Source organism: Littorina saxatilis, linkage group LG1 (genome assembly GCF_037325665.1).
Source record: "Littorina saxatilis isolate snail1 linkage group LG1, US_GU_Lsax_2.0, whole genome shotgun sequence".
Classification (NCBI taxonomy): domain Eukaryota; kingdom Metazoa; phylum Mollusca; class Gastropoda; order Littorinimorpha; family Littorinidae; genus Littorina; species Littorina saxatilis.
In genome coordinates this window covers 106,613,233-106,635,915 of record NC_090245.1, presented here as the reverse complement: position 1 = coordinate 106,635,915, position 22,683 = coordinate 106,613,233, and the positions used below count along the sequence as shown (strand labels likewise).

General features: G+C 43.6%; 1 protein-coding gene across 2 annotated transcripts; it reads right to left on the bottom strand.

Moving 5' to 3' along the window:
• Nucleotides 1-188: 188 nt before the first annotated feature.
• LOC138949195 (zinc finger protein 532-like) lies at nucleotides 189-22,673 on the bottom strand. Of its 2 annotated transcripts, none has more exons than XM_070320978.1 (13): nucleotides 22,527-22,673; nucleotides 18,354-21,598; nucleotides 17,598-17,855; nucleotides 16,007-16,272; nucleotides 14,766-14,846; nucleotides 12,299-12,438; nucleotides 11,346-11,616; nucleotides 8,904-9,190; nucleotides 8,349-8,505; nucleotides 5,110-5,253; nucleotides 3,998-4,159; nucleotides 2,252-2,392; nucleotides 189-1,938 (listed from the first exon to the last, which is right to left on the bottom strand). In XM_070320978.1, coding segments are annotated over exons 1-13 (6,240 nt in total). In that variant the 5' UTR covers nucleotides 22,529-22,673; the 3' UTR covers nucleotides 189-852. The 2 variants fall into 2 exon arrangements, with proteins under 2 accessions (XP_070177079.1, XP_070177082.1); XM_070320981.1 differs by lacking the exon at nucleotides 22,527-22,673 and adding an exon at nucleotides 22,435-22,511.
• Nucleotides 22,674-22,683: the final 10 nt, after the last annotated feature.

The window sequence follows — 22,683 nt, the reverse complement described above, 5'->3', positions numbered from 1 at the left end:
TTCGGATGGCGTGGGACGTGTACGACCCATACTTTTTATGTTGAATTCTTCTTTAAAAGTATGGGTCGTACACGACCCACATCATCCGGACTGTGTAGTCCAAAGCGTGATCCGGTGAAGGTTTAAGCTTTAAAAAAATCATTGGTATGGAAAACACACATAAGGCTTGATAAGCGCATAACAAAAAGGAAGTGTTCATTGAAAAATGGATTGTTTATTAATACATGATTTCATCATTGTTGTCCGTTTCTACAATTTGATAGAATGATACACATGCATGCAGTTGAAGTGCTTGCTGGAAGACATTAGCAGGGACCTTTGAGCGTATGTGCCACTAGTATGCAATGTGCTAGAGGGAAATGGAAGTTTGAATACAGGTAAGTGGCGATTATCGTAGTGTGCATCCATGCATGATTTATCCAGAATGACAGTAAGCTACTTACCAAACTCAACTTAAAAGTTACGAAACTTTCTCCAAAAGATATATCAAATTTCATTAAAATATCTCAAAAGGAACATGCAGAATAAAAATCAAAAAAGTCTACAGCATGCTTGCGATTAAATGAAAGTAATGTAAAAATAGCAGAACACCAAAAGTAACTAAAGACTAAACTCTGTGTTCAAATAAATCAAATAAACAATTATAAGTACTCCTGAACTTATAACATTTTGTGTGTGTAACTTAATTTCATGTAGTTGCACATCTTAAAAAAAAGAAAGAAATAAAACATCACAAATCTCCAAAAATGCAAAAGAAAAAGTAACCAAAGCAAAAGTCTTCTGCTGTGCACTTTCTACTGGAACAATTTCTCTGCATAGATCTCATGTACGCAAAACCTATAAGAGTTGGGTTCAAATAGTCAGCACCGTTTCATCCTCAGAACCAGTGTTAGTTAGCTCTTGTGCATACTCAGAACCAGTGTTAGTTATCTCTTGTGCATCCTCAGAACCAGTGATAGTTATCTCTTGTGCATCCTCAGAACCAGTGATAGTTATCTCTTGTGCATCCTCAGAACCAGTGATAGTTAGCTCTTGTGCATCCTCAGAACCAGTGATAGTTATCTCTTGTGCATCCTCAGAACCAGTGATAGTTATCTCTTGTGCATCCTCAGAACCAGTGTTAGTTAGCTCTTGTGCATCCTCAGAACCAGTGTTAGTTATCTCTTGTGCATCCTCAGAACCAGTGATAGTTATCTCTTGTGCATCCTCAGAACCAGTGTTAGTTATCTCTTGTGCATCCTCAGAACCAGTGTTAGTTATCTCTTGTGCATTCTCCGATTCTGCTCCCTCAGCATCGTCACTCGTCTCTGGAACGTTCTTGCTGACCGACTGGCGAGTGTCGACTCTACGAGACCTAATGAACGCCATGCCATGGGTTCTCATGTGAGACTTCAGGGACCCTTCATTCTCAAACTCCTTGTAACAGACGTTGCACTCCAGCACACTTTCTTCGCCATCTTCACTCCGCCGGGATCTCTTCTCTTTAATCTCTTCAATGAACGGTTTGGCAGCGTGCAAGTTTTCGTGATACATCTCTGCCGTTTTGATGACGACTTCAGGCTCTCCCAAGGGAGCCAGGGAGTCCATGTGAGAAGCCACATCCATGGACAGCTCGTCCAGCTTGATGTCGTGCTTCTCAACGTAGGCTGCAGGCTGCTTGACCTTGTGCACCATGAAGAGGTGCTTCTTGAGGGAAGAGATGGCGCTGAAGCTCAGCCCACACTCCAAGCACTGTACACAGTTTTCCACAGCATGTGTGGTGATGTGGTTCCGGAAATCATCGGCGCTGAGAGAGGAGAAGCTGCACTTGGCACAGACGTACTCCTGTGCATCGTCCCCGGTGATTCTCAAGCGCCTGACAGGACTCCTGTCACTGGCGGAGGACACGGAGCTTTCGGAGTCTGTGGACAGCCTGGATGATCCTGGTGTGGCAAGGTCCTGATGGCAGACAGAGAGACAACAATTACCTACAGTTTCATACTACTTATAACATCAAATGACTCAAATTTAGAATGGCGCATGGAAAAAAATAATCTGCCTCAAGGAATGGCAACCAAACAATTTTCTCCCGGCCTCCTAAATTGTGCTCTCTGTTTCCTTTTGAGGTTTTTTTCTACGCTAATAAAAATACTTGGAAAGCCTGTTCAAACTGCACCTAGAGTTCCTCAAGCTCCCCTCCCCCCCCCCCACCCCCCACCCCGTCCCCACCCCGTCCCCCCTCCCAAAGCAAGATGAGGCAAGGCTCACTCACCTCTGTAGACTCTTGTGGGTTCTCACATTCAGCATTGACCATGCCCTCCGCTGCAGGCTTGGCGACGTTGTGTTTGCGCACCAGGTGTTTCTTCAGGTTTGTCTTGGACAGCATAATCTCCTTGCCCTTCTTGCGGCACAACTGTGGGACACAAACACTGTGGTCACACCTATAGCATACTTGCTTGCTTTACATGCACAGCTGGACAAGAATGGTGAGTTTATGGCTTATGTTTTGTCAATTGAACATTTAAGTGAAACTTTCTTTCTTTCTTTGGTGTTTAACGTCGTTTTCAACCATTCAAGGTTATATCGCGACGGGGAAAGGGGGGAGATGGGATAGAGCCACTTGTTAATTGTTTCTTGTTCACAAAAGCACTAATCAAAAAATTGCTCCAGGGGCTTGCAACGTAGTACAATATATTACCTTACTGGGAGAATGCAAGTTTCCAGTACAAAGGACTTAACATTTCTTACATACTGCTTGACTAAAATCTTTACAAACATTGACTATATTCTATACAAGAAACACTTAACAAGGGTAAAAGGAGAAACAGAATCCGTTAGTCGCCTCTTACGACATGCTGAGGAGCATCGGGTAAATTCTTCCCCCTAACCCGCGTTTTTTTTTAAGTGAAACCACAAGCACATGATCTTACAAGCCCCCAACCACCATTACCATCAGTCGACACACAGTGATATATTGAGACTCTACAAATAGATGGGGGGTATCCCGGATTTAAAATGTGTGGAAAGGATTTCCCTACCCAGAATTCCCCCTAGGTTTTGAGACTTGGAACGATGACGCTCTGTGGCCGGTTTATTATATAAAGGGAAGCAAGCAGTTAAAAACGGGCGTCGACATAGCCAATGAAGTGGTCGGGCGGGGATGTAGCTCAGTCGGTAGCGCGCTGGATTTGTATCCAATTGGCCGCTGTCAGCGTGAGTTCGTGCCCACGTTCGGCGAGAGATTTATTTCTCAGAGTCAACTTTGTGTGCAGACTCTCCTCGGTGTCCGAACACCCCCGTGTGTACACGCAAGCACAAGACCAAGTGCGCACGAAAAAGATCCTGTAATCCATGTCAGAGTTCGGTGGGTTATAGAAACATGAAAATACCCAGCATGCTTCCTCCGAAAACGGCGTATGGCTGCCTAAATGGCGGGGTAAAAAACGGTCATACACGTAAAATTCCACTCGTGCAAAAAAAACACGAGTGTACGTGTACTTCAGCCCACGAACGCAGAAGAAGATATACAAGTGGTGAAACTAAATTGTAAGGAAATTATCTTGCTTCAGGGACACAGTTGCATGGGGGGAAGGCTATACAAAAAGACAAACTACTTCACACAGTTCAATGGCAAAGGGACTGCATTTTAAAGATCGAACAACGCTGTTCAAAGTACAGATATAACCTAACTGGTAGGCTGACAAAATACTATAGAACACTGTTGTCAGCAAATAAACCATGTTCAAATGTTTCAGAAACTTACTCATTCTGACAGAACAATTGAGAGAAAAAGATATTTTTATTTTTCAAAAACCATGCACTGCATCAATACCTGTGCTTTGAGAGAGAAAAAAAGTAGATACAAAACACTACTCGAAGACAGGCAGGGTCCACAAACTGTGGCAACATGTAGCAAACCCACAGAATCCTGAAGTACAGCCATGGCGTCAAAACCATTTTGCCCCAAAATCATTTTACTCTCTTTACAACATCCCTTCTCTATTGCATTGTTGTGTACCTTGCAACACAAGACGTTCCTCTCTCCCCCATGAGCCCTGGCAAGATGCTCTGTCAGCGTGGCTCCAGACTTGTACGTCAGCCCACACAAGTGGCAAGGATAGAACTCTGGCTCCTGGGATTCAGCTGATCTGTCTGCAGCTACCAACTGCGGTGTCGCCGTCTGTAAAACAGTATGTCTAATTTCAGATCCATTGATCAAAAGATGCCAAATCTGCAATGCATACATCTTCTTTTTGTCTCAAACATGTATGGATCTCTGCCACTGTTAGACAATAGGGCTAAGGCAAAAAAAAAAAAAAAAATAGGTCTGTTTTCGGTAACATAGGGTGAAAAAATAGGGTCGGTAGGTCAGCTTTTTTTTTTTTTTTCCCTTTTTTTTCCCTTTTTTTTTTTCTCCCCTCTCTATGATGTTTCACAGTTCATTTCTTCTCATCAATCCCTGTTTTTGCCCAACATAACTATAAACAGTACTTTGAGCTTACCTCCCTTCTGTCGTCTGCTGTTTGAGCGCAAACAGCTCTATTTTGGATGCGTTTTTTTTTTTTTTTTTCAGACGATCCAAAAAAAAGATTAGGGTCGGGCCTAAAAACTAGGGTCGGTCGGGTTACCGTAAACAGACCTATTTTTTTTTGTGCCTAACTTACTTCTCAGCAAAGTTGAGATGAAAAATTGAAAGGTAGAGAGTGAGCACACATTTTGCAAGATGCCGTAACAACAAAACAAAGAACTATAAGGTCAAAATATATAATGAAGTCTTTAAGGGCAGAATAAACCTGCGCAGTTTCAGCGGCACAGACGACGCACTGCATATTATTGATGCTGCGATAGGGATTATGACGAGTACTTGGCCTGTTTTTCTTTCACGCAACGTGTAGCTGGCTGCGATAAGCTGCAGTGTGCCGTCTGTCCTGCTGAAGTTACATAGGTGAGCGCCAGGCCTTAGCAGTTAAAAAATTATGGCAGGTTTCACAAAATAGCGTAAAAGAGCAGCCACTCATACAGGCTGCGGCCACTTTAACCCCCTTCCACACTCCCTCAACTGTATAACAGATGGAAGAGTGGTGGTGATGAGTAGTATGGATGTAAAAAACAAAACAAATGACTACTCACTTGAGCTGACCTCACTGCAATGTGAGTGGTTGTGCTGTCTTTGCCACAAGGTTTTGGAAATACACGCACTATCTTCATGAGCTTGGCTGGCTGCTGGTTCTTGACAGGCTCTCTTGGGCGCTTCAAGGAGAGACTGGGGCTTTGCTGAAAGAGAAAATTCAGTGTCACAAGAAATGAAGTGCAGCAGCACCTGTGCTGACCAAACAAAAGGTGCAGAAAGAAATCATGCTTTTAGTGACCAATGAGTTACAGGTTATCTATCAACTGTACACACTGCTTCGTAGTACAGAGGTAATCACCTCGATTCTTCAGTTTTTGTTCTTATTCCAAATACATGCAATGTACGGCCCCCGGCGTAAGCGGCCACCTGACATGTACAGACACATTTGCTTGGCACGGAGTGTTTTCCTTCTATATTTGCCCCCCCCTTAAACGGACACCTACAAAACAGGGACACGGACACTAATTTTCGGTCCCAACAGCAGGTCATACCTGACAGACCTGACGGACAGACCATCGTCAAATTTTCACCACACCAAAATCGATAACAGAGCAGTCCGGCTCTTGGTACAAAGGTCACAGCCGCAAAGGCGTGATGACAGTCTCTGTTAACTTGGGTGCACGTGTACCCATCAGGAGGGGGTTAATTTGGGTCAGGAGTGGAGTACACGCACTTTTTTGCTTTCAAATGCGAAGATGCCAACATGAAACTGCACTTTGCTCTTTATTCTTGTCTGTTGGACGTAAGCAACAGAAGCCACAGTCTTTCTTTCTTTCTTTATTTGGTGTTTAACATCGTTTTCAACCACGAAGGTTATATCGCGACAGGGAAAGGGGGGAGATGGGTTAGAGCCACTTGCCAATTGTTTCTTGTTCACAAAAGCACTAATCAAAAATATGCTCCAGGGGCTTGCAACGTAGTACAATGTATTACCTTACTGGGAGAAAGCCACAGTCGATGAAGGCCCTCCGAGAAAGAGAGTGAACAAGAAGGGCAAAGCCCATACGACTCACATGCTTGACCTTGACCTTTACATGACCTTGACCTTCAGCTAAACCTAGCAATGACATCATACACTAAGAACTGCTTTACACATTTTTCCTACCAAAATACATGTGACCTAGGTCATCCAAGGTCATGCAACACAAAGCTGTTAATTCAAGACATAGGAAGTACAATGGTGCTTATTGGCTCTTTCTACCATGAGATATGGTCACTTTTAGTGGTTCACTACCTTATTTTGGTCACATTTCATAAGGGTCAAAGTGACCTTGACCTTGATCATATGTGACCAAATGTGTCTCATGATGAAAGCATAACATGTGCCCCACATAATTTTTAAGTTTGAAACAGTTATCTTCCATAGTTCAGGGTCAAGGTCACTTCAAAATATGTATACAATCCAACTTTGAAGAGCTCCTGTGACCTTGACCTTGAAGCAAGGTAAACCAAACTGGTATCAAAAGATGGGGCTTACTTTGCCCTATATATCATATATAGGTGAGGTATTAAATCTCAAAAACTTCAGAGAAAATGGGAAAAATGTGAAAAATAGCTGTTTTTTAGACAACATTTATGGCCCCTGCGACCTTGACCTTGAAGCAAGGTCAAGATGCTATGTATGTTTTTTGGGGCCTTGTCATCATACACCATCTTGCCAAATTTGGTACTGATAGACTGAATAGTGTCCAAGAAATATCCAACGTTAAAGTTTTCCGGCTGGCCGGCCGGCCGGACGGACGGAGGGGGACGGACGGACGGACGACTCGGGTGAGTACATAGACTCACTTTTGCTTCGCATGTGAGTCAAAAATCGACCACCGTTCTCAGCATCGCGTGTCTGTGTGTAACCTCTTTCATTGACAAGATACTCTTGTTTCCCTGCAGCCTTGACCAGTGAGTCGGTTACCTAATCTGTGAACCCTTCAGTTGTGTTGCTTTGTCAAAAGTTAGACACAGTCAACTGGTTTTGCTCTGAGTGAACAGTGCAGCTAGCCGGTGACACCTCTCTGGCCACAGCACCAAACAGTACATGGCTGGGGGGAGGGAGAGAGAGAGAGGGGGGGGGTAGCTGGCTAAACTCAGTGGGGTGTCCGGTGTCACTGCATGTCAGCAGGAAGAGCATTGGAGAGAAATAGAGAGGTGTACTCTTCCAAACAATTTCCAAGGATCAGTTGTCAGAGTAGTCAGTGATGGAGAGTGAGAGCGGTACGTGTTGTGTACAGTGTATTTCCGACTGAAGAGTGAAAAGTCACTGCCACAAGATCGGCATGCAGTCAATAAAGGCAGACAAGAAGAATGATTATGACATGCGGCTCTATCTGCTGGTTTTTATTCAAACTGCTTTTCAACGCTTATTCTCACAAAGCATCTGCACACCTGCCTCTGTGCTGTGTTTGTGTGGCTGCTTTCGTATGATGTCAGTGCATGGTGAGTGCGTTCACTGCCTTAAGGATATATTTTATCTCTTCTTTTCATCACCATTCATACAAATAATTTTTTGCAGAACGTTTAACAAAATATTAGGAGTTGGATGTTATCGTTTAGTAGCCACAAGAAGTGGTTAGCATAGACTCAAACATGTTGTGTGTGTGTCTGTGTGAGTGTATGGGGGAGGGGGTGGTGTGGTCACCCCTCCCGTGACCGGCCACCTGCAATGTACGGACAGGTTTGCTATGGCCCATGGGTGTTCGTTCATGAGAGGGACTGCTGTATCACTTTCGCAGATGCTTTGCTAACCATGCAGGTCTAAAATTCTTCAACTTCCCCAAACTTTCTTCAAATTTCTTGGGTAGCAAAAAGCAGTGGGCTATAGGGCAGTTCTTCCACAATGAATCTCCAACCCCCACCCTTTTGATCATGATGTTTAATTTGAATGACAAAATAAAATGATAGATGAGACTAAGCTTTCCAAAATATCAGGTATCAATTAGAAAAAAACACAGTAAACACCAAGTTCCAAAGACTTTCGGGCCACGCCCTTCTTCAGTGAAATGAATGAGAATGTAAGTAAACAATGACCAATGACATAAAATTCTTGATTAAAAAAAGAAAAAATCGTCATGTAATATCAGGTATGGGACAAGAGAGCAAGAAGGACTAGTATAAAATAACAATGTACTCACCACAGATGAAAACACACACAGAAACGAAAATAAAACAGATTTGACGTTAATCAGTCTTCATCAGTGTCAATACTCTTTGTTACTGTTATCTTGTTCTTTCAAATATCACTTACCAATTTTTGATGGTCAGCTGATGTGTCTGTGTGCTCAACCTTTCTTACAGCGGCGCCCAACCAAGTTCGCAGACGAGCAGCATGTACAGTAGTGACAGGCTGCACTGTTTTGCTTCTCTCCACACTCATGTTATCTTGCTCATCATTCTCACGTGCCCTGAAAACAGTGGACCTTGCAATTATGTTGTGGAAAAGAAGATTAGTATAAAGTAATAATAATGATAATGATAATAAAGTAATGATAATCATTAACTTTTGATATCCCATTGTCGTGAAATCTTCCCTCTACATGTGCAGCTACCGTATATGTGGATATACACACACACATGCACGCATACACACACACATCCATGCGCGCATGTTCATACACAATCATACCAACACACATGATACACACACAAACACACACATCCATGTGCGCATGTTCATTCACACACATGCCAACACACATGCAGCCATGCACACACACCAACACATATAGAGCCATGCATCCACACCATCTAACCAAGGCGCACACAGGATATTTCAGAAATCACAGAAAACCTCAATCTCTACCTCTTCGCAGTCTTTTCCTGTTCTCTTTCCTTCTTCCTCTCGTCTTCCTCTTCCCCGACAACGAGGAAAGAATACACGCCACTGTCTGTCATACACTGCTTCTTGTGTAAATAAAAAGATGTGTCATTCACAAAGTCGAAGCGTTGGCAGAAGGGACAGATGGAAAAAAATCGGCAGAAAACGTGCTGGGCCTTGCGAATGTGACGCTGCAAAGCGTACTGAGAGGGTGACACATGGCCGCAACTTCTACAGATCAACATCTGTTTCTGCTCGTCGTTGGACATTGCCTGGAAGACAGAAGCATGTGGTACAAATGGCTGGTTTGCATGTCACACTTTTGTGTGTCAGAGTGTTTACTGTGAAGAAACTTCAGTAGAACACCTCTTTTAAGACACCCCCACACCCTCCCCCTCAAACTAAGACTTCCCCCTTTTTAAGACTACTTTTGTAAGCTGATCTTCTGTTCATAGCTTTTGTAAATTACAGGCATGGGAATTGTCCGCCGAAAGGCAAATTTCCGCCATATTTTTTTTTGTTCCGCCGAAAAAATAAATGGGGGAGGCAAAAATGGTTCTAAAAACTGAATTTAATGGCAAACTTGGAGCTTAGATGACACCAAATTGCACCATTTGGGTTCTTTGGAGAAAAAAATTCCGGGGGGGCATGCCCCCAAACTCCCCTTTGCCATTACTTACAAATTTTCAGCCTTTTTTACTTTTTTCAATTCCCATGCCTGAAATTAACCTCTATTTTTAGACCTGGTTTCCTTGAATTTCTTGTGGTCCTAAAAATGGGGGTTCTATTATATAATAAGAAGAATGGATGACTTGTGTATATATAACAGTATGTTCACATTTGGGCTTACACATAACTGCAAATACATGTATGAAGGCATCTACTCTGCATCCAAATCCAAAACAGAAACCAACGACAGACACACAGGTACGGGCAAAGACCCAGACACTCACACTTTGGGCATGTTGATCTTTATGGCCTGTGTGCTCAGTTCCTTACATAGACATAGACACACAGGAAAACAGACACACACACAAACACGCAGAAACACACTGTTCGCTGAGGTAGGCACATAGACACACAACATGCAGAAAAGCACTCACGTTAACTTTGGGCATGATGATTTCCATGTGCTGTTGGCTGAGGTAGGTACATAGATACACACAACATGCAGAGAAGCACTCACGTTAACTTTGGGCACGTTGATTTTCATTGGCTGTTGGCTGAGGTAGGTACATAGACACACACAACATGCAGAAAAGCACTTACGTTAACTTTGGGCACGCTGATTTCCATGTGCTGTTGGCTGAGGTAGGTACATAGATACACACAACATGCAGAGAAGCACTCACGTCAACTTTGGGCACGTTGATTTCCATGGAGAGTTCGCTGAGGTAGGTACATAGATACACACAACATGCAGAGAAGCACTCACGTTAACTTTGGGCACGTTGATTTCCATTGGCTGTTGGCTGAGGTAGGTAAATAGACACACACAACATGCAGAGAAGCACTCACGTCAACTTTGGGCACGTTGATTTCCATGGAGAGTTCGCTGAGGTAGGCACATAGACACACACAACACGCAGAAAAGCACTCAAGTTAACTTTGGGCACGTTGATCTCTGTTCGCTGAGGTAGGTCCATAGACACGCACAACACGTAGAAAAGCACTCACGTTAACTTAGGGCACGTTGATCTCCATGGAGAGTTCGCTGAGGTAGGTACATAGACACACTCAACAGGCACAAAAGCACTCAAGTTAACTTTGGGCACGTTGATCTCCATGGAGAGTTCGCTGAGGTAGGTACATAGACACACTCAACAGGCACAAAAGCACTCAAGTTAACTTTGGGCACGTTGATCTCTGTTCGCTGATGTAGGTCCATAGACACACACAACACGCAGAAAAGCACTCACGTTAACTTTGGGCACGTTGATCTTCATGGGCTGTTGGCTGAGGTAGGTCCATAGACAAAAACAACACGCAGAAAAGTACTCAAGTTAACTTTAGGCACGTTGATCTCTGTTGGCTGAGGTAGGTACATAGACAAAAACAACACGCAGAAAAGCCCTCACGTTAACTTTGGGCACGTTGATCTTCATGGGCTGTTGGCTGAGGTAGGTACATAGACAAAAACAACACGCAGAAACAGATAAACACAAACACACAGATAAACACTCACGTTAACTTTTGGCACGTTGATCTCCATGGGGTGTTAGCTGAGGCAGGTACATAGACAAAAACAACTCACAGAAAAGCACTCACGTCAACTTTGGGCACGTTGATCTCCATGGAGAGTTCGATGAGGTAGGTACATAAACACATACAACAGGCAGAAAAGCACTCACGTCAACTTTGTGCATGTTGATCTCTGTTCGCTGAGGTAGGTCCATAGACACACACAACTCACAGAAAAGCACTCACGTTAACTTTGGGCACGTGAATCTGCATGGAGCGTTGGCTGAGAGGGTTTGTGGACACGCTCTCCTGGCTGTCAGCAGTCTCTGTCATCATCTTCAGGATGTGCCACATGACGTGGGGCAGTATCGACTCGTCACTCAGCTGACCCCCGGCAGTACACTTGAGGCAGGTCTTCCTACGATGCGTGGTCTTGGATGAACCGTGCTCGGACAGCACATGAATACGCAGCAGTGCTAGCGTGACGAAGCCTTGCTGGCACATGGAGCAAGGGAACCTGTGAAACATTAGTCAAGAGATATCCCATTTTAAGACCTCTTCACCTTCCGACCTTAGTTCATCAGACTTCCTGTTCATAAACTATGTAAATTCACCTACATTTTACGACTGTCTCCTTTTCAAGACCCGATTTTGTTAGATTTTAAAGGTGGCCAGGGGGTGGAGGGGGGGAGTAGGTGTCACTTTATACTAATATCATATCTTTAAAATCTTTATAATTTTTCTTCTTATCCTCTTCTTTATTGAAAACTGGGGGTGGGGTGGGGGTAGTGGGGCCTTCTGTAGTTCTGTAATCTGAAAACTTTTTGTCGCAATCAAAACTTTAGGACAACCAATAGATCTAGGCATCAACTGTTATGTATTGTTTTCACGGACCTTCCCCCCAAAAAAGCCAGGGAATTGGAAGGAGAATAAACAAAAACTTAAATGAAGTAGATAAGGATCAAGTTCAGCTGCATGTATTCTTACACACACATACACGCACACACAGACTTACACATGTGCACACATGCCAACCTCCAAAACAGGCGCATGCACACAGGCGTGGACACACACACACACACACAGTAACAAACACACACAGTAACACACACAGTAACTTACACAGTAACACAAGCACACGCACACACACAATCAAAACCACCAACACCAAAGTAAGCGCTTCCACTTCCAAGTATCACCTGTAGGCCTCATGTTTGCAGCTGAGATGAGAGATTAGCTCAGAGGAATGGGTGAAGATGGTGGTCTCCTGGCAGAACACGCAGGCAAAACCAAACTTGGCACGTGCCTTCTCCTCTTCCATATGCTTCCTGGCATGATCCTGGTCATATGTCAGCATAAATAAAGACTTAGTTTTTTTCATTTTACTGGAATGCTTCCTAACTTTGTGCATGTGTCAATTGTGTCGTACAGTGGAACCCCCCTTTCAAGACCCTCCAATTTAAGACTCCCTCCTTTTTAAGATCCTGTTTTCTCAGACTTTCACTTCACGACCACGGTAGCTCAGTTGGTAGAGCACTGGACTTGTGATCGAGAGGTCGCTGGTTCGAATCCGGGCCGGGACGGACACGGGTCAACTTTATGTGCAGACCCAGAGACGGAAGCCATGTCCCACCCCCGTGTCATCACAATGGCACGTAAAAGACCTTGGTCATTCTGCCATAAGTGCAGGTGGCTGAATACACCTAAACACGCAGACACCTGGGTAGCGCGACTCCGTTGCTGCTAGCTTTCCACTGGGAGGAAGCGACCCGAATTTCCCAGCGATGGGACAATAAAGTAATGAAAAGAAAAAATGAAAAAAATAAATTTACCCTCATTTTAAGACTCCCTCCTTTTTAAGACCTGACTTCTCAGACTTGTGTAGGTCTTAAAAGAGGGGTTCTACTGTACAATGTTCTTTTCTTTGTTTTTTTTGTGTTTGTTTTGGTGTCCATCCTCTGTCCATTCATTCATTCTCTGTTTTGTCAATGTTGTAATAATGTCCAAACTATGAAGGCTTTTGTAACCATATTAGCTATAGTAAGACATCAATCAATCAATCAATCAATATGAGGCTTATATCGCGCGTATTCCGTGGGTACAGTTCTAAGCGCAGGGATTTATTTTTTATTTTTATTTTTATTTTTATGCAATTTATATCGCGCACATATTCAAGGCGCAGGGATTTATTTATGCAGTGTGAGATGGAATTTTTTTTTACACAATACATCACGCATTCACATCGGCCAGCAGATCGCAGCCATTTCGGCACATATCCTACTTTTCACGGCCTATTATTCCAAGTCACACGGGTATTTTGGTGGACATTTTTATCTATGCCTATACAATTTTGCCAGGAAAGACCCTTTTGTCAATCATGGGATCTTTAACGTGCACACCCCAATGTAGTGTACACGAAGGGACCTCGGTTTTTCGTCTCATCCGAAAGACTAGCACTTGAACCCACCACCTAGGTTAGGAAAGGGGGGAGAAAATTGCTAACGCCCTGACCCAGGGTCCAACTCGCAACCTCTCGCTTCCGAGCGCAAGTGCGTTACCACTCGGCCACCCAGTCCACATTATCGTATGAGCTATCCTGCGCCAAGATCTTCTGACCTTTCTATGATCATGGTCAAGGCAACCAGAAAACCATATGAATGGTTTCTCAGATGTGTTTTATCATAAGTCCTTAAATCAAGACTTCTCTTAAAACAATAAGTGTAATTAAAAACAAGTCGCGTGAGGCGAAAATACAACATTTAGTCAAGCTGTCGAACTCACAGAATGAAACTGAACGCAATGCAATTTTTCAGCAAGACCGTATACTCGTAGCATCGTCAGTCCACCGCTCATGGCAAAGGCAGTGAAATTGACAAGAAGAGCGGGGTAGTAGTTGCGCTGAGAAGGATAGCACGCTTTTCTGTACCTCTCTTCGTTTTAACTTTCTGAGCGTGTTTTTAATCCAAACATATCATATCTATATGTTTTTGGAATCAGGAACCGACAAGGAATAAGATGAAAGTGTTTTTAAATTGATTTTGAAAATTTAATTTTGATCATAATTTTTATATTTTTAATTTTCAGAGCTTGTTTTTAATCCAAATATAACATATTTATATGTTTTTGGAATCAGAAAATGATGAAGAATAAGATGAACGTAAATTTGGATCGTTTTATAAAAAACATATTTTTTTTACAATTTTCAGATTTTTAATGACCAAAGTCATTAATTAATTTTTAAGCCAGCAAGCTGAAATGCAATACCAAAGTCCGGCCTTCGTCGAAGATTGCTTGGCCAAAATTTCAATCAATTTGATTGAAAAATGAGGGTGTGACAGTGCCGCCTCAACTTTTACAAAAAGCCGGATATGACGTCATCAAAGGTATTTATCGAAAAAAAGAAAAAAACGTCCGGGGATATCATTCCCAGGAACTCTCATGTAAAATTTCATAAAGATCAGTCTAGTAGTTTGGTCTGAATCGCTCTACACGCACACACACACACACACACATACACATATATACACCACGACCCTTGTTTCGATTCACCACGACCCTTGTTTCGATTACCCCTCTATGTTAAAACATTTAGTCAAAACTTGACTAAATGTAAAAACTGATACCACTGAGTCCCCAAAAGTGCTCTTTTCCTCAAAACATACATACCTTATCTTGCAAGCTTGGAGCTCCTTCATTATCAACGTTCTTGCAAAGGGAACACGATTGTGTTAATGTGTATAACTTGTCCTGCACAGATACAGAGAAAAAACATATTAATGTAGTTACATGTATATAAAGTCATACTTTTATCATGCTAGAACATAACCATATATATATACACAATTTGTTAGAAATCTTTCAGTAACAATCAGGAGTACTTTATAAGAAAAACATTGACAATAGACTGGTCAGGAATACAATTTAGTATGTGTGCATTCTGATTATAACATATATATGACTGACTGGCCTGAAGTTGTTAAACTTCATCCCATCCACATGTAAATATTTGTCACAGAATGTCTCAAAGACCTTTTAAGGTCAAAGCACAAACGTAGCACTTGAGTGTTGTTTTGTTGTTGTTGTTATTACACCCCCGGTATAGGGGTGTGTATAGGTTTCGCTCGATGTGTTTGTTTGTTTGTTTGTTTGTGTTCGCATATAGATCTCAAGAATGAACGGACCGATCGTCACCAAACTTGGTGAACAGGTTCTATACATTCCTGAGACGGTCCTTACAAAAATTGGGACCAGTCAAACACACGGTTAGGGAGTTATTGGTGGATTAAGATTCTACAAGGACTTATAGAGGGACATATTAATGGTCAAAGGGAAATAACCACACTTGTTAGCAGTGCCTGCTCAGTTGGTGGCAGTGAGAATGCTAAGGACGGGGGTGTTTTTCCTACCTCGGAGGAATTTCTTGTTTCTTCTTGTAATTACAGTCAAACCCGTCTCCAAACACCACCCAAGGGACCAATCAAAAGTGGCTGTGATAGACAGGCGATCGCTATGGAAAGGTGAATTATATATAAAATATAAGAAGTTGTAAAAGAAACAATTGAAAATCAGCAGAGACTTTCTTCTAAGATTTGTTACAATCTCTAAGCAGAGCAAAAGAAAGAGAGAAAAAGTGTCCCTTCACAGACAGCCCTATTGGGGAAATCAGACCCTCCTCGGATGGGACCAAGATTTCAAAGAGAAGCTAAACACCCTCGGAGGGGAGAGCGTATCAACAGAGAAATCTAGTCCAGAGGAGGACCATATAATATAGATATATATATATAAAAACTCTTCTGGAATCCTTGGGAGAGGTGGTTGTGGGTGGTGGCTTTCAAGAGGTGGTCGCACGGGCAGGTTGGACTTTATTTGTCTGATTGACCGTGCAGCTATTTGTGCATAAGCTTTACCCTTTCAAAGCTAGTGTGCTTCAGATGATGGTGAAGCTGTGGGAAGTGGTGCTGGAAGGACTGGAGGGAGTGGTAGGCGCGCTTGCACAGGAAACACTGGTAACGCCGCTGGTTAGCGTGGAACGTCCCCAGGTGGTCCTCTAACACCTGCAAGGTCGGCTGAAACAGGTTGCACACAGGGCACCTGAGGTTGACACAGCGGTTGAAGTGCATGCAGGTGGCAAACAGGTGCTGGTACAGGGATGCCTGGTTGGGGAAACACAGACCTGTGGAAGTATGGAAGCATACCAAAAATGAACGCTGAACATTAAAAAAATAAAATGAAGAAAGAAAAAGACATTGTTTTTATTACATCATATCGCAGGCAAAAGGCTTATCTAGCCTACAGGCGGTATATATATTATATGATATGATAAGTAAGTAGTAGTAGTATGTAACAAGGGTATGTTGGTGGGCAAGCGTGTGCAATCTCTGTCTAGAGAATTAAGTTACACAGGTTTCACACAAAAAAGAACCTGCACATGCAGCAAGGAGGTGCAGGTACAACACTACTTCTGGTGCGGTGCCTGTGAAATTAAGTTGCATTGTTACAAAGCTTTCATGGAAAGCTGTGAGACAGTCACAGAAATAAAGAAGATGCAAGGATTTATATGATCAGTAACTGACTTTTTGGTCAACAAGACTGGTTTAGTGTTGCAGCCGTGGTTGCTAAATGAAATCACATCCTGTGTTAATATTTTGACACTATGTTGGTGAGGTTATACTCAAAAACCTTCAAAAGCAGTATAGAAATGATTTTTAGTGTACCGTATTTTCCGGGTTACAAGGCGCTACAGCGCGCACCCCCTTCTTTTAAAAAAAAATTGTAATCCAGTCACCCATTGGGCGCAGGGGGCCGATAGGGCGCACCAAAATTGAAAAAGTATACCGGTAACAAACGGTCGAAGAATGAAAATAAGCCGCACATTAAAGGAAGAATACAGAGTGGAAATATGTGTGCTCTGTGTGTGCGGCGAGATCAAAGGCAGGTCCATTGTGATAGCTGGGTTGCCTTGTACTCAGTGACCGAGTTTAACCTATGGGGCGGTCTCTTTGATGTCTGAGAGAGTGATGTTTCTGTGTGTGCGGTGATATCAAAGGCAGGTCCATTGTGATAGCTGGGTTGCCTTGTACTCAGTGACCGAGTTTAACCTATGGGGCGGTCTCTTTGATGTCTGAGAGAGGAAACACTTCCTGCACCGGGGTCAGTGACCGAGTTTAACCTATGGGGCGGTCTCTTTGATGTCCTGAGCTGAGAGGAAACTTGGCCAGGGCAGTACCTAGTAGCTGAAATATGCATTATCACAAGTTGTTTGACTGGTACTCAGGCGGTCTCTTTGATTTTTTTCGTATTTCATACAGGGATTAGGCGCTTCGTTATACAAGACGCAGGGGTCAAACTCGAGGAAAAAAGTCGCGCCTTATGACCCGGAAAATACGGTAGCTTAACTGCTGCTGAAGTCGTTGTAATAGTACTGCTAACAACACCGTCTAATTGAGACAGTACAATGACCTTACCCAACGCTCACACTGACAGCAAAACTAGACATACCACACTCAGGGCAAACGAAGTCAGGGTGAGCCCAGAAGGTGTGTGACTTCTCATCGTGGAGACGCAGGTGAGCTTTCAAGGCACACAGGGTGGGCAGCTCCATCTTGCAGTGGGTGCAGGTGTGAGCGAACACACACTGAATGATCTCGGAACCAAAGTGAACAGCCAGCTTTGACGAGTCTGACAGCACCTGCCTGCACTCTTTGCACGATATAGGCTGATTGCGGTTGATCACCAGTGGATCCATATGCTGGGGGTCTGAAAAAAATTCACAATAATATTCACGTCAAAACAAACACTGGAATAGACCTTTTCGGTACCTGAGCAGCACTCGTGAAATATCCGCGAGATATTGTCTTTGTTATGCTTCGAAGGTCGCAAGAACTTTGAACATCCATATCCGCCTTTGCAATAGTGGCTCTCACAAGATAGCCCATCACCATTCTTTGCTCTGCTCTCAAATTTGCAAGAGCGTGTGAGAGTTATACAGTTTGTATTCAAGAATCAACTTGTATTTTGGGTTTAAAACCAACCAAACATGCACTAATATCCTTGGGCCACAGAAAAAGGAATATTACTAGCCATTATCTTAAAAAGTAAGACATTACATTACATTTAAAGAATAAAGAATGTTTAAAAAAAAATAAATTTATTTTTGATGTTTGATTCTAATTCTAAAGACCTCCCTTCATAAGTTCAAGTTCTTAATTTCATGCAACAAGCAAACCATGAGAAGCTACATCAACAAAGACTCACGTATCGGGGGCAGAAGCTTGTCAGGTAGAGACGATACGGACATGGTGTAGCTCTTGAGGTTGAGCACCTGGCCCAAATTGGAGTCGGCTGTGGAGTGTTTGCGCAGGTGGGCGAGGAAGGTGCACTTGTTGAAGAAGACCAGGGCCGCCTTGCAGGACATGCAGGCATAGCGGATCACCATGGACATTCGCTTGACGTGCACTGTGTAGCCCACCAGCGTACAGCAGATAATGCCACATTCCACGCAGCGGTAGCAGTTGCTTTTGCTGCCAGGTCTGCGTCTGGGCTCTAAGAAAGGCACCAGATTCTTGCCTTGGATCAATGCCGCCATGTCGCTGGCTGACAGCTTGGCTTCCGCGCTTACCTGGTCAAACCGCAGGTCTCGTTTGGACATCTGACTCTGCGACAACGTTGCTGAAACGACTGGTGCAGAAGACCCAGACGTTGAGGATGATGTGGGAGCTGTTTTCAACATGGACTGCATTGGCCTGACTCCCACGGGAACTGTTCCAGGCCTGACAACCCTCGTCTGTGGTAAACCGGGTTGAAATGATGCCAGCTTCACTGTTGCAGGGGGTGTATTACTGGTGGCCGGGGTTGGGTTCCTGTGGGAAAGAGCAAAACTCAAAGTAGGCCTGACTCCTGTGTTGACCTGTAATGGTACACTGGATACAAAACTTGTTGCAGGCCTGACGCTCGTCTGGAGACGAAGAGCGGAAGGTTGGGATGGTATGGCCATCGCTGGAGAGATACCGCTTGTTGTAGTTGTGGGCACATGTCTGCCTCCTTGCACCTGGATGATTGTGACACCCTGTTGGCTGCCTGTTGCAGCATGTGTGGTACAAGCTGTTTCGTCAGTGGTACTTTGTTGTACAGATTGCGACAGGGTTGTTGGCGAGCTTGTAGTCGAGACAACTGGCGTCCGAGGCTGAAGGGAAGGGGCATACACAACCTTGATGTTGTGCATAGAGCCATCAGGCATGGGGATGGTCAACATCTGGTGTGAGCCTGGTTTGTCCTGCACATGACGCAAATGACTGATCAGCTGGTCATTCGTCAGCTGTTGGCTGCTGGTGGCAACACTGGTCACAGTGGCAGGTCTCCTCACTGACTGCAAACTAGGGGCAGCAGGTGATGCCGCCAAGGTACTAGAAGGAACTGTGGCATACGAACTAGTTACCAGCTGGGATAACCCTATCATCAGACGGCTACTTGGGCCTGTTGCTGCTGGTGCTGAAGTATTTGACACTTCATTGGTAGGACTTTGCTTTTTAAACAGTTCGGGTGGAAGATTCAGACATACGCTTTTGGTTGGGATGTTGTGAGGCTGAGATGAGGATTTCTTGGTCCAGCTAGATGGAACAAGAAGAGGTTTACTCAGTGTGATGAAAGTTTTCTGCCCTGCATCTGCCTGCATGGGTACAGGCTCTGACCTCTCAGTACCAGAAGTAACCAGGGCTGTGTTTGCCTGACCTGGATTGCTGTTTAGGCCTAACACTGCATCCAGTCTCCGTCTGTTGGGGAGAAGGGTGTTTTGTTCACTGTCATCACTACCCAGTCCCTGCCTTTTCCGCTGATCAGAATGGTTGCTTTGGTCCTCCTGCCCTGCTTCAGGCCCAGAATGAGGTCTTTTCCTACTTCCGCTGGATTCAGATGCAGGTCTCACTGTCTCAGAACGTTGCATTCCTTGAGCAGTTACTGCACCGCCTGAGGAACCAGTTGCTGTTTGCCGAAAAGAAGTACTTGCAGCAGCTGCTGCTCCGGTCTCATACCCCGAATCAGGCGGCTCAAATTTGATTGTGAATGGATCGGAACTTTTTTGCTTGCTGTCTTTACCCTTTCCTACTGCTGCTGGCACATTTTTCTCATGCGGGGGCTGGTATCCATCTGCACTTCTGTTTTCATCAGTTCCTTGGTTCCTACCAGCACCTTCTTCCCTTGTAACACTAACAGCAAGTTCAGCAGTAGCCGTTGATGAAAGTGAAGAACTTACAGTGGGGACAGCTGCAGCAGCAGATGACACTGCATACTGAATAGGAGACACAACAGTTGGAACTGTATCTGGCAAACTCTGGTGACGAATTGTAGGAGTTGCATTATAAGGCTGTCCTGTGGATGTGACTGTACCCGTGGCTGGAGGTTCACTGGCGACTGAAATCTGCCCATGAGCTACAACATCGGCATTAGTTTGTGGAATTTCACCAGCACTTGACACAGTTGCTTGGTTTTCAGAAACAGTCGCAGCATGATCCCCACCCTCTACGGTGTGCTCTGAAGTGGAATCACTTATAAATGAGGAACTCTTACTTGATGACTCCAGATCCAACTGGTTGCTGTTCTCATCACCATCCTCACGATCTGCAACATACTCATGGAAATATGTATCATCCTCTCGGATTGAACAGACGTTTGTGATGACAAACTGTGTGGTATTGGTAAGGTCTTCATCATTCAAGGAAATGATGTCATAGTCATAATCAGACTGGTTGTCACTCTTATTCCCTTCACTTTCTTCAGTGAGAGAGATTGACAAGGCATCACTATCTGGGGCTGGAGGTCGCGAAGTTCCTGAGCCTGGTGGAAGAGTACTGATAGGCATCTGTGCACCTTGGCTGGAATTACGTTCAACCTCTCCATCTTTCTCCTGTGCATTCTCCTTACCATTCTCCGCCTCACTAATGTGTGCACTGTCTTTTTCCACAATGGAAACCATTTCTGATGGCTGCTCTGTTTGACTCTGAATTGGATCATCTTCCATGCTGGCAGAGGTATCTCCAGCCATGTGTTCTACAACAGTTACTAAATCACCCTCTGCACTCTCATTATGAGCAAAGACATTTGTTGATTGGCTATGTGGAACTGTGTCAGGACTATCAGTATCAGTATCACTTTTTGTGTCTGGTTCTTCTCCTGTCTTTACATTAGAATCATTCTGAGCAACCCCCAACATTTCCTTCTCCTGCCCACTTTTGGCAGTCCCTGCTTCATTAACTAACAAAGAAGATACAGTACTTGAGGTCTGTGAAATTAAACCAGCAGAGTGTTTTTCTGGTGGAAGTTTTTCCACCAGTGGCACATCTTCCTTGTCTTTCACGAGTTGCTGAGCATCTGACACCTCAGTCACACAGGAATCACTGACATAAGCTGTGGATTCTGTGAGGGAGTGTGAAGAGGTCACGTCAGGGTTTGTTGGCTGCTTTTCACTGGCATCAGTGGCAGTCTGTGAGCTACAACCCTCCATGATCCTGCAATCAAAAAGAGATATAAAAAAAAAGAATATCTAAAATAGTCGTACACAGCTTCCTCCTTCAATACAGAGTTTAAGTTAAGACTTAAGTGTAATTCTATGCTTACATTATCACTCAAAAGAACACTTTATGCTGGCAGACGGTTTGAACTCGCCCGGCGCATTTTTTACTTGACTCTGCATGGCGACCAGGCGGACGATTTAATTGGCCATCCCTGACAAGGCATTGTGCGCGGCGCCCATTTAATTTCTTTACAGAAACATGCATGCGCCATGCAGTTTAATAAATGCATGTGTAGCGGGTGTTCCATTTTTTTACACACGGTACTAAATTAAATAACTCATATAATCTTAATTACTTTGAATACACATCTTAAGTACACTGCAGAGACTATAGCTACCAGGAGATCTAATGGCATAACAAACATTGATCAATTAAAGCAGCAATTGAACAAATGTGACCATAAATTATATTATAATTATATTTATAACCATGAGGGCACAGTGCATGTTGCTTGAAGTTAAAGTTAAACAAAAGTGTGCCCATCAGTATAGTACAGTAATAAAAGTGCACATGTATGCAATTAAGTAAATACATTCAACTGAAGGCACTATAAGTATATATATATATATGCATCACACTCCAATGCAGTTTAGCTGTGCAATTGTTTGCCTCATGACAGCTAGTTGTCAACTATAAGCATGTACTACATGTAGCTGACACATGCTTCAATGTCAAATGCTTATCATGTCAGTTTGGCCATTGCACAACTCTTAGCTGAGGAAGATACAGAAACGTCTGTGGAAACTACATTATCTACTGTGTAATGTTACCTGAATTTCAAGAAAACACCATAAACAAGGTGTCACTTTTTCAACATTGTTTCTGCAGTTTTGCCAGTGTGGTGTATGAATATAAAACTTACATGGCAAACCTTCCCAGGTCACCTCAGCAGCGGAGTATTTTCTTGCCAGTCGTGATTAAGAGATCGGGGATAAAATAACATTTTCAGAAAGATTTTGTCTCTTCAATAGAGTATTTTGGATGTTTTCGAATGCATTCATAGAAAATAAAGCCACAAA